Raw genomic sequence first — 11712 nt, 5'->3', positions numbered from 1 at the left:
TAATCCAACTCTCATTTTCACATATTTTCAAATTCTCGTTAATTTAAATTTGGGGGCCTCCCATCTGAGAGAGAAAGTTTCTTTCCACTGTACTTACACAGTCAGCAACCAGGAGGAAGGGAAACAACAGTGAGGAGCGTAAAACCCCAGTGGCCCGAGTCCTCCCGTGCCTCCTGCACTGCTGGAGATGCAGGGACCAGCCGAAGGGGACAAGACACTTGAGTACAGCTCCATCCCTGCCGAGCAGCCGTGGAAGTCATTAACGCAAGGTGCAGCCGCGAGTGGGATAGAGTGCGGGTGCAGTGGCAGGGTGCCCAGGCAAACCAGGGCTTGCAGAGGAGCAGGTCGGCACAAGGAGGAGGGGAGAAGGGCAGAAGGGGGGCGATGCTAGGCTGCAGCAGGAGCTGCAGAGAGGGAGAAGCGAAGGGGGGGGGGGGGGGGGGGCGAGAAGGGGGGGGGCGAGAAGGGGGGGGGGCGAGAAGGGGGGGGGACAGCAGGGGAGGGAGGCAGGGCAGTATAAAAGCATCCGACACGCACCTCTCCCGACACAGAGCGAGAGGGCGAGAAAGTTGGTCTGGAAGCAGCAGCGGGAGCCAGGAGGAGAGCCAGCCGCTTGCAAACACGCACGCACGGTGGCAGGAGAGAGTGCGGAGCTGCCCCTGCAAGCCCTAGGGCCACTGGAGGGAAGAGAGAGGAGAGATGGAGCCAGGTATTCAGCTCCGAGGGAGGGCAGGCAGCTGAAGGTTTTTGCAGCCCCACGTCCCCCCATTCCCCACGGCCGAGCCGGAGGCCAGAGAGGAGGAGGAGGAGGAAGGGGGGGTCGGGGGAGAAGCAGCGATCTATTACTCTTCCCCCGTGGGGAGTTGGCAGCCGCCCCGTCGAGGGCTGGGAGCCGGCGGGGGTCGCGAAGCGGCCCCGCTCCCTCTCACCCCCGCCGCGAGGGGACGGGCCGGGACCCGGCGGGGCGGGCAGGCTAGGGCGACGCCTCGACGGGCGTCGTGAGGGAAGGGGGAGCTGCGGGGCGGGCGAGGACACGGCGGAGCGGGGAAGCTGGTCCAGGGGCCACCCCCATCCCCTCGCGAGGAAGGAGGCGATAGCCCCAAGCTCTCTCCTCCCCTCGAAGCGTCCCGGCTTCCCCGCCATGTGAGAGTCGTCCCCAGCCCCCCCGCCTCTCTCTCCCTCCTTTCCTCCTCCCTCTCACTCGCACACACGCTCCCGGCTGCCCCCGTCCTCGCAGCGTCTCCCCGTCAGCAGCCGAGCCGCGCTGCTCTCCGCCGGCCCGCGGCTCCCCGAGCGGCGGGGACGCGGCCCGTCCGCTCCCTCCCCCTCCCCCTCTCCCTCCCTCCCTCCGACGGCCCACGGTGACTCTGGGTTGCAGGGCTGCCCGCAGAGACGCCGCCGGCCCGCGGCCCCGTCGCGGCTACCTGCCGCCCCCCGTCGCAGCCGGGCAGCGCCGGGATTTTCGCCGCCGCCGCCGCGGCGTCCCGCCCCGACGTGGCTCCGCCGTGGTGTGGCGGCCCCCGCTGCTGCTGCTGCTGCTGCCGCCGCTACCCCGCGCCCGCCGCCCGCCCCGCCGACGCCGAGAGCGGCGCGGTCCCCGCCGCCCGTCCTGCGGCTGCCGCGGCCGGCCCTGGGGCCGGGGCCGCCCCGGCGGCGGCGGCGGCCCCGGTGGCGGCGGCCGCCGCGGCGGCGGCTCCTCCTCCTCCTCCGCCTCCTCCACGGCCGCCGCCGCCGCGGGGCCCTAAAGCCGCCCGGCTCAAGAGGATGGTGCGGCTGGCGGCCGAGCTGCTGCTGCTGCTGGGGCTCCTCCTGCTCACCTTGCACATCACCGTGCTGCGCGGCGGCGGCGGCGGCGAGCCCCACGCCCCTACGGGCGCCGGCAACCACAGCCAGCGGCAGGTGAGTGCCGCCCCACCCCTCGTGCCCGCGCGCGACCAACGGCCGCCCCGCGCTTCGCCAACGGCCGCTCCCTCACGCGCCGCCAACGGTCTCCACCTGCCTCCCCTGAGGGCCGTCGTGCGGGGCGGCGCGTCCCCGGGACGGGGAGGACGGGGCCGGCCGGGCTGTCGGGAGCCGGCGCCGTGCACCTGCCTCGGCCCCGGCCTCCCTCCGGTGCTCAGTGCCGGTCCCGAGCCTGAGGCATCAGCAGGGCACTACCCGCAGGTATTCACCCGCTCGAGGGCTTTCCCTGCGTGGCACCTGGGCTGTCGTCTTCCTCCTCTGGTTTTACAGTCTTTCAGGGGACAGAGGTGGGAAAAGGCCGAGCCGCTCCTTGAGCCACGTTTTGGCACCACGTTGGAGGTGTCAGAGCAGCTCCTGTCAGCGTTACTGGTCCATCGCGGACAGGTCGCAGCAGAGGACGGACATCGCACCGCGTCCCACCCAGGGCAAGAAATGATCTCGTGAGGATGCAGCGTTCCCCAGGGCAAGAAACGATCAAATAGGCGTATGGTGTTGGGAAATAGGGGAACAAAATGTATGGCTTTCCTTGGCAAGTTTGTTGAGAGACAGGTAGCTATTCAGTCCTGAAATGGCCAAGAAACTTAGGGTGATAGGTGCTTGTGACCCAGCCAGTCTGTTCCCATCTCCTGATCCTGAGAAACTGCTGGTGAATTTTGTCCATCAGTGGTAAAGGACTCTTTTGTTCTGTTTCCTTATTTTTGCAGGTGGTTCTTTTTTATTCAGTATCACGTGTTGCTGTTCATTTAAAATGGTTGGAGATGGTGATAGAAGTTGTAGAATCATCAAAATCCCCAGGCAAAGCTTGTAATTCTCTGGTCAGCCGCATGTGCCCTGACCAACTTATTTTCCCTGTATCCAAGTGTTCAAGAAAAATCAACCACCAAATCATGCAAAGAAATGACAGAAAATGTGTAATTATTATCACCATAAATTTACGTAGACCCCTTTATCACCTCAGAAAGAATCATATTACCAGCAAAGCACATTTCTATGAAGCACGAGGAAAAAAAAGGAGCGTGCAGGCTGTAACGATCACTCTGCATGGGATCCCTGGCTGGTGGTACTCAAAGTGAAACCACTAGCCACAGGAGGGAACCCAGATCTGTAGACTCAACATCGCAGTCACAAACTGAAATCAGGTCCTCTTAACTCAAAAAAACCTCCTGTTGAACTTGGTGGGAGTCCTGCTTGGGAGTGCTCGGCCACATGCTTTGGTTAAGGCCCCATGATGCTGTCTTTGAGCCGCAGTTTTATCACCGGCTTGACATGCCAGGTTATTTTTTTTAATATCTTCAAGATTTCTGGTAATAATGTTTTATAAATGATGCTTTCTTTCCTCATGGGCACTTGAAATGCCTTTTAAAATGATGTTCCTTGGAAAAGTAAATTTGGAGAGGTTTTTTATGAGGTGTTTGCTATCATTAGAATAACCCTGAATTTGCCTTTTCTTGATGGGCTTGTAACATAATGAGGGAAACATCTGGGCAAGTGGGAACTCTGGGTGATGCCATTTCCCCAAGGAGCTCTTTTTAGAGCACTATTGTAAGGTTAGGGTGAAACCAGAGGAAAATCATCTTCAGATAATTAGCCTAGAGTATTATCATTGTAGTTGGCTGTCTCGTGAAAAATCTGTTGATTGTTGACTTCAAGAATTTTTTCTGTCCAGTGATTTTTTTTACAGATAACCTAATAAAACTCTGTGCCTTTAAGCATCATGATAGCTTTAGCAGTTCATATTTTCATCATGTTTTGCTATTTGCAGAATTGAAATTTTTATATACTTCCCAACTGAATTGATTCTGCAGTTACGTATTTTGAGAGTGTGTCTGTACAAGACATTATGGGAGGAAAATATATTGATTAGAGCAATCAGTTAAACAGATGGAGGTCTACCAATTTTTTTGGTTTTGTAACTTTCATGGATTCTATTGGTAGCTGGAAAATACTGTAACCCGCTTTAAATTGTAGTCTGACAGGCAGATGCTTCCATTCAGAGCATCACAATATAGATCTTGATGGCCAGTTTGCACTGGGATCTTCAGATTTTGGGTTTCTTGGGCTGTTATCGTGGCATACACTGAAGTGAAATGCAAAATCCTAGTGCAATGCATTCCCAGGTAAAGAATCAATGTGGAAAGCAAAACTGCACAAACTTAGATTTGTTGATATAAGCAAATAGAAATCTCTCAGGTTGCTATCGATTATACTGAAAAAAAAATCCTGTTGTTTTTTCTGTCTTGGTAGGTCTATGGAGAGAAAAGATTGGGAGAAGTGATTAGGTCAGTGTTTCATTTGGTGAAGCTTCATTTGACAAAGCCTGTTGTGCACATTGCGGCAAATCCAGGAAAAAGTAATCTTTGCAGCAACTGTTTATAGATGTATTTTGACAAGGCAAATTTGTATAAAAACAAACTGTCTATTATCAAATACAGGGTATGGTATTTTAGGACTTCGGCAGTCTGTTTGCACAAATAAAGTGGTCAGAATTTGATTCTGTGTGTCTGAAAGAAAATCTGAAGTGTTAGTCTTAGTTCAAAAAAAAAATAAAATCAAAAACTTAGCACATCCTTGAACCTTTTTACATTACGCAGCTTCAGGAGGAATCCTTAGTAATCTTTAGTAATCTTAAAATACTGTTGGAGATTTAAACAGTCTAAAATAGAGACTGCATGCATTTAAAGCCTAATTCATTAGGGGAGGAAGAGCTGCTTTTTCTCCCATCCCTTGGCCCTTCAAAGGAAGGAAGGATTTTGGAGAATAGGTTTTGATTTCTTTTGGTCTTTCAATTATGTTAACCTCTGCAATTAATTAGACTGCTAGATGAAAGAAATCCAGAAAAAACTTCAATCCAAAAATTAAACAAGTTATTTCTTCCTCCCTCTTAAATTTACTTTTGGTGCCCTTCCTCATACTGTGTGCATCTCTAGAGTTCCCAGATGTCTGGGATCGTGTTGTGCCGCTGTGACTGGCTGTAATGGAGCAGCAGTGAGGAGAAAAATCCTGACGTACTCTCCTGCTCCTCTTCAGGATGGGTGAGATACAAGCACCGGCTTCCCCGGTTCACTGCTGTAGAACTAGGTACTGGACCTCCCCGTTACAGTTTCATGCTGCAGCAATTGTTAGAATTGGTTTGTGGTAAACTAATGTGAAATGGGAAATCCAGATTGGAGTTGTAAAATATCTCGCAGTTTTGAGTTATAAGAATTTTGATTTATTGTTTCTCAATCAGATTTTATTCCCTCCTTCCATCTCTACCAAAGAAAAAAAAGGAGAATTGGGGAAGGAGGAGACTTTGTTGTTACCAGTGAGAACTCTATTAGGTATAATTTAATTAGTATCCAGAAACTATTGTGGAGTATATTTATGAAATAAATAAGTGCAAACTTTTGCTTCTGAAAAGAGCAAGTGAAGCTGTATTAGGAGATGGGAAAATGCTGCTTGGGTATGTTTTTATCTTTTTACATAGTTCTAAAATGAAGGGAAGGCTTGAACATAAATTTTTGAAAGATGTTTATAATACTTTGTGATGCTCTAAAATCTGTGCTTTCATTCTGAGAGAAAATATTTAATCGAGAAGTTTATTCTCATCACTTCTAATTTTTCCCTAGCAGGCCTTGCACACCAAGAAAAACAGTGTTCCCACACCAAGAAAAATGACCTTGTAAAATGTAGTAACAGAGCCACCAACAGTATATGCCATAGCACATGAAGTCAGATTCTCCGCTGCGGTACTTGCAGCAGTATTACATTAGCATGAAACTCAGTAGTTGTGCATAAAGCTGGAGCCATATAAGAGAACGTAATTTGAAAAGAAGCACAATGCTGTAAACAGCTTTTTACTTTTAATCTCCTTGCTCCTGTCCTTGCTTCCCTCCTCAATAAGCATGCAAGCAATTACAGTGTGTCAGAAATGTTCTCTGAGCCCTACCAGAAGAAACACATTCTACTGCTTATAAACAGTTGCACAAGAGTGACTCTCCAAGCTGTGTGAAGAGTCCTTTACAGGGCTGAGCTCTTAATTTTCTTCTAAGATCCACAGCTCTAACACGATGAGAAGTTCAGAAACAATGTGCTGTTACCTTTGCGGAGGTGCATTTCAGTCTTTTTAAGGTTTGTGCATTCCTACTGCCCCTTGTACTGGATTCAGGCAAATTGCAAAATGATCTCTAGTCAGATACAGTGGGGTATTTCAGCTTTCTGGCTTTCTCAGTTTAAGTAGGACTCAAGCTGTTTACTTTGGGAGAGTTTTAGACTAGGTTTTTTAGAGCTTATTCAAGCTCAGGAGTTTTACATTTGGTTAGTTCTAAGAGGAACTGATGTCTAAATCGTCTTTGAAAAACTGTCGATTCAATGTTTTGCATTTGTGTTTTCCGGACTGTCCTTAGCCTATATAAGATGTCAATGAGTGGATGTACATTATATATTTAATATCAGCACCAAATCCTTCTGTGCCTTAAGAGTAGTTTATACATTACACAAATAACTTTCAGAGCAAGTGGCTTGTGAATGAAGCAGGCTAATTCCTGAAAACCAAAATCTCTTTTGGTGAGGTAGTTACTCATCACAGAGAATACTGCTTTGTGCTTTTTGACAGTGATAGTAAAACCTGCCTGTTCTCAGCAGGCTTTGCTGTATAAATTCTTAGCTAAATCTCACCCTTACCATTAGCATATGTTCTTCCAGTTATGCACTAAGCTTTACGAATGACTTAGACCATGTGCAGTTCATTCTCTCATCTCCCAAGGGAGAGAATTATGTGTGCTCTTTAGTGGTTTTGCTAGTGGGCTGTGGCTTGTTCCAGGATCTAGGGGGAAGGAAGGGTGATTAGCTTTACGTGTGCTGCTGCTGCGTGCGTGGAAGCAAAGGATAAAACGGGAGACAGGGTGAAGAAGTGAGACTGCTGCTCTGAGCAGAGGAGCATTTGCTTTTGTCTGTGGCTCCCAGGAGAGTTTCTTCCCCTTTCCAAACCTGGCTCCAGGAAAACTCCAGAAAGTATTAATTAAGCTTCTCTTCATACATATCACTTCGATTAATTTCCTAGCAAACTAAGGCATCCCTGGTGGAAGAGCGCTACCACACCTTCAGGGTAGGATGTGGTAAGCTTTTTAGTATCTAAGACTACTGCAATAATTTCGAACAGGGATCCAGGTTATATTTCGTTATGGTTGTAAGGAGCAATGTTAGGCAGATACAAATGTAACTTCCTATATTAGATTTGACCAAGATGTTTGGATGAGGCATATTTGGCTAAACTTCTCTTCAGTTCAACAGCTAACAATTACTGATAAATACCTGGCATTAAATCACAAGGTGCCTCTCAATTTTGTCTCTGTAACTACAGCTCAGAGCAATTTTTTCCTGGTGCCTTATACAGAAGAGTCTATTGGTGAACTTTATTTCTGTTTTGAGCAAGAGTTAGGATAATTTTCCAGCTCTTTCTTTATAGTATTGGGGTATGTGTATGAAAAAACAGTGTATGTAATCCTAAATTCATTCTGGGCCATCATGGTGGCTTTCTGTCCATTACCATGGGCCTGGAGCCAGACATAAATTACAGTGACTAATACAGGGCAGGGGCCCCAGAGACATTCCTGCTTTTGCCTTTCTCTTCTCTCAGTCCATCCTTACCTGTGGGGCTGTATGTGGGGGGAGAATGGTTGAAAGGAAGCCTGCTGACACGTGGTTCTGAGCCTTGTGGTGGGCAGGCAGCTGACTCATGGTCGTGAAAGGAGGTTCCTGAGAAGATCTACAGCTGTAATGATCACCTGTGGTGACAATGAGAGTGGAGAGACAAGGTGTGGGTACATAGAGATCCTGGCAGGACCTGGGTTGGTGCTTCTCATGTTGGTTCATTTAACTTGGACAATCAACACTTGTTCTGGAGTAGCTTTTATTTTGCAGTCTTCGTTGATCATGTAAAGAGAAGTTTGTTCTACATAGGAAGAACAGGTCTGGTCCATCGCAACTGTAACAGCAGTGTAACAGCAGTACAACCACGCAGCTACTGACCCCTCACTGTTAGCTGATTGACACAAAAATCTCTCTTTTGCTCCTCCAGCTTCAGCTGTCAGCTCTTGGGTTCACAATTCCCCGCTCTGTCCTTTCTTAATGCCAGCTGTCCACAAAACCAGGAGGCCTAGAGTTGAAGCTCTGCTGTTGGTCTTTATGACCCCAATTTCATCATCATTTTACTGTCTGGAGCTGGTCACTGTGTACTCCCTTGTGATTTTAACATACGTGTTATGACCTGCTAATAGGTAACCCAGCCCTAGTACACAGGGTACTAAGCTTTTTGACACCTTACTGTGCTGTGCAATTCTTTTGCTGGGTAGACATCTGTTTAACCAATCCAGATTACATTGAATGTAAAATGGGGACCATGTTTTTAATTCAGCAGTTGTTCTTTTGTCTCTACTCATATCTACTACATTTGTATATTAATAATCAATTCCTTATTGTTCAAAAATGGTGGAAAACATCTTCAAAGAAAACAAGCAACAATGAAAGAATTATTGATTAGGTGAAAACTCTGGCTGTGTTGTGTCGCTGCATCTGAAAACATTACGGAAAACAAAGTGCAGAAGACCGTAGTATTGATAATGATGCAGACTATGCTATCTACCTGCCGAACTAATACATCAAGGTACAAATCATGTTTGAAAAACTTTATAAAATAATGTGTGACAGAGATAGACACAACTTCTGAAAACCCAGTCATTGGTATGTAAAAGTGCACAGAATGCAAGTAATGGTAGGAAGTTATTTTGGTGTACTTTTTTATGCTTACATTCTTCTGAGTCATCATTTAAAAATCTTGTCATGCATTCATACTTCAAATATATATGCAGACAAACATAAACTAAAAAATTGAAGCAACGCGCTTTGTGCTTATATCCTTAAAGTATAGTGATAGACAAGATGTAGCAGCTTTGGCAGGTTGAATTGTCTGAGTTGGTTGCTTTCTGCTCTTCTGTGTGTTTTGCCAGTCTGCATTGCAAACAAATGTGGTAGTACCCGGTTGTTGTTTGTTTGTTCTGTTCACAGTGGTGTTTAATGCTTGTTTGGCCTTTTTGTTCTGATTCTTATCTTGCTGTCCACTTTAAGACTGCACTACTTAAAAGCTCTTTGAATTCACTGAATGATGGTCTCCATAAAAGATAACTTTTTTAAAGCATAAGTTTTCAGTGGTAGCAGAACTAGGTCACTGATTTTTTTTTTATTTATTTTATTTTTTAAATCTCAACCCAAGCTCTTTGAGGGTGAGATTCTGTTGCTGTGCTGTTGCTTGTGTACCATGTGTAGCGTAATAGGTCTCCAGGCTTGAATGGAGGCTGTAAGCACTGTCACAAACCAATAATGAAGTGATAACTTAGAGCAGAAAAATGCAAAGTGCTTTAGTAAGTTGCAAAAGGAAGCATTAAATGATGCAGTGATTACTGTTGCACTTTAGTAGCATTGTGCCTCCAGGATACTGATTTTACAAGTTTTGAAGATGGAAAATGCCACGCTAAATTCATAGTCCAAAGCATAGAGATGAATAACATTTCCAAGAAGTAGAGTAGTGAGCTCATTGATACATCAGTAAGAGCAGAATGTTTCCAGTGTTGGTATTTCCATGTACTTTCAATTTGAAATACCAGAAAAAGAAAGAAAACAAAGTAAAATGTAACTTATTATTGTAATAAGTGATGGCTTGCCACAGCGGTCAGTTGTGTGGCAGTATAATACTTGGTCAGAGGAGCTGGTGTGGGCGGTACTGGTAAGCAGTTCCTTTATCCTTTTGCCCTTGTTTTTCAGTGCTCGGAGAACTCATAGCAGTGGGCCATATTTTTTTTTTTTTATTATTTCTCCCTTTTAGCAGTCAGCAGGATGAAAGCAGGCCTGGAGTTGTTCACCTCTAAGCTCTTGTAGAGTACTAGCTGTTTGGGTCCTTTTAATCTTACAGAGGTGCTCATAAACATGAGGGAGGAAAATTAGAGATGAAACCTTTCGCTCACCACTCTTGGTGGACTCAGTCCGCGTTGAAAGGCAGGAGAAGTTCCACTGTATCTTGGCTTTTATGTCTCCGTGCTGGACCTACATTCTTAGTATGTTTAAATTGACCTTGTACCACAGGACGAGTCAATGACTTGTGCTGCCTGCAGACCCTGCCAAAGTTTCTCTTGGATTTGAATCTTTCACAGCTCAGTTTTTCTACAGAATTGATATGCACATAACACACATAATCTGGACCTCCATCCATGAAGACAAGCTGGGCTTTGGGGTGTGGCTTTCTTCAGATTGCATGAATTCATTTCCATCCATTATGTTTCATTGTTAGTTTCATATACACTGAAAAATCCTGGACTGTTTTGTTCCACAGTAGCTCTTCTTCCCCAGAAAGATTACAATTTCCTCTTTGCCTGCACAGCCATTGATATCAGTACTTGCGACAAAACCATTACGAGTACTGTGTTAAGTATCTATAAAACCCACCCAAATAATATGTCCCATCTTTTTCCTCCACTGTTTGCAGGAGCACTCTTCCCTTTCTAAGGAACAGTTACTGAATCAGTGTTGTTTACGGGCCAGGTTTAACTTCCAGAAAGCTTCCTTTAGGAGTCTTGCCTTTGCATTCTCATTGAGTTGGGCATTCAGGTATTGAGCAGTTGAACACTGTCATAGAATCACAGAATCGTTTAGGTTGGAAAAGGCCTTTAAGATCATCGAGTCCAACAGTTAACCTAGCACTGCCAAGTCCACCCGTCATTGAAACACTTTTTCTTGTACATGTCCAGGAAGGCTGAGTAGGAGGTGAGGTTCTTGCACCAGAAGAGCTGTGCTGTAGGCTGCGATGGAAGAAGGAGGAGACTGACAAGAGAACATAATGTAACGGAAAGAGCAGTGAAGAGGACCTAGCAATAAGACAGCTATTTTTTTGAAGCTAGTGCTTCAAAAATTAATCACATAGCTTTGGCATCTTTCTTGCCTTAGAAGTAACCCAGCAGCAGCCGATTTTGCTGTGAGGAAACCATGCTCCACAGGCACCAGCTGACGAAAATTACTATAGATGTAACAAAATATAAATTTGCTTGGTTTTATCTGCCACATATATCAGTGCAGGATTTTAAAATCAATATGGACTTGATCGAGATATAATATTAGTAATCGGATATTTACTAGTGTCTGTTTGCACAATTTGCCCACAGAAAAAAAAAGGATTAATAGTTTAAAACAAAAACATCTAATTATATTGACATATAGTTTATTCAAAAATAAAAACCAGTACGAAGTATCGTGGATTCTGTAACACCGTAATATACTTACCTCCTACATCATATGAGTTGCTTATACACTCTTCAGTTTCATGGCAAGAAATTATTTAGCATCTATTTATCAACACAGCAGCAATAAAACTGCCCCTGTCTTTAATGTCTACAGATACAACTCTCATCTGAAAATGTCTCTTGAAATTACCTCAGTAATCAAACTGGACTTGTTTAAGATGTGGTGTATACATTGGCATTTTGTGCCACTGATTTTAAGATTCTCTGGGCTGAAGTCATCTGTAAAGGTTCACTGCACAGAGCAGGCTATAACAAAGCAGTTAATGATTCTTGTGACATGAATGCTGCCATTTCAGTTTATTTGAATGACACTGGCATTCTGTCTTAAATATATCACTTTTTATTAGTTGGGTTTTTTAAAAAAAACATCTAGATATTAGGCATGGGTATGCATCTTAGCTAAACTATAACCTAGCCAGTCCAT

The 11712-nt window shown here is 45.8% G+C and overlaps 1 protein-coding gene across 1 annotated transcript in view; it reads left to right on the top strand.

The window, feature by feature from the left end:
• Positions 1–580: 580 nt before the first annotated feature.
• Positions 581–11712, top strand: part of ISM1 (isthmin 1) — a 43365-nt gene continuing 32233 nt past the window's right edge. Inside the window, exons 1-2 of the mRNA XM_054822426.1 lie at positions 581–709; positions 1379–1899. Coding sequence (XP_054678401.1) covers positions 700–709; positions 1379–1899 — 531 coding nt within the window. The 5' untranslated portion in view covers positions 581–699. The remainder of the gene's footprint in view (positions 710–1378; positions 1900–11712) is intronic.

This window comes from Grus americana, chromosome 3, assembly GCF_028858705.1.
Source record: "Grus americana isolate bGruAme1 chromosome 3, bGruAme1.mat, whole genome shotgun sequence".
Taxonomy (NCBI): domain Eukaryota; kingdom Metazoa; phylum Chordata; class Aves; order Gruiformes; family Gruidae; genus Grus; species Grus americana.
Note: the sequence above shows the minus strand (reverse complement) of the source record. Positions and strands in the feature narration are given on the sequence as shown.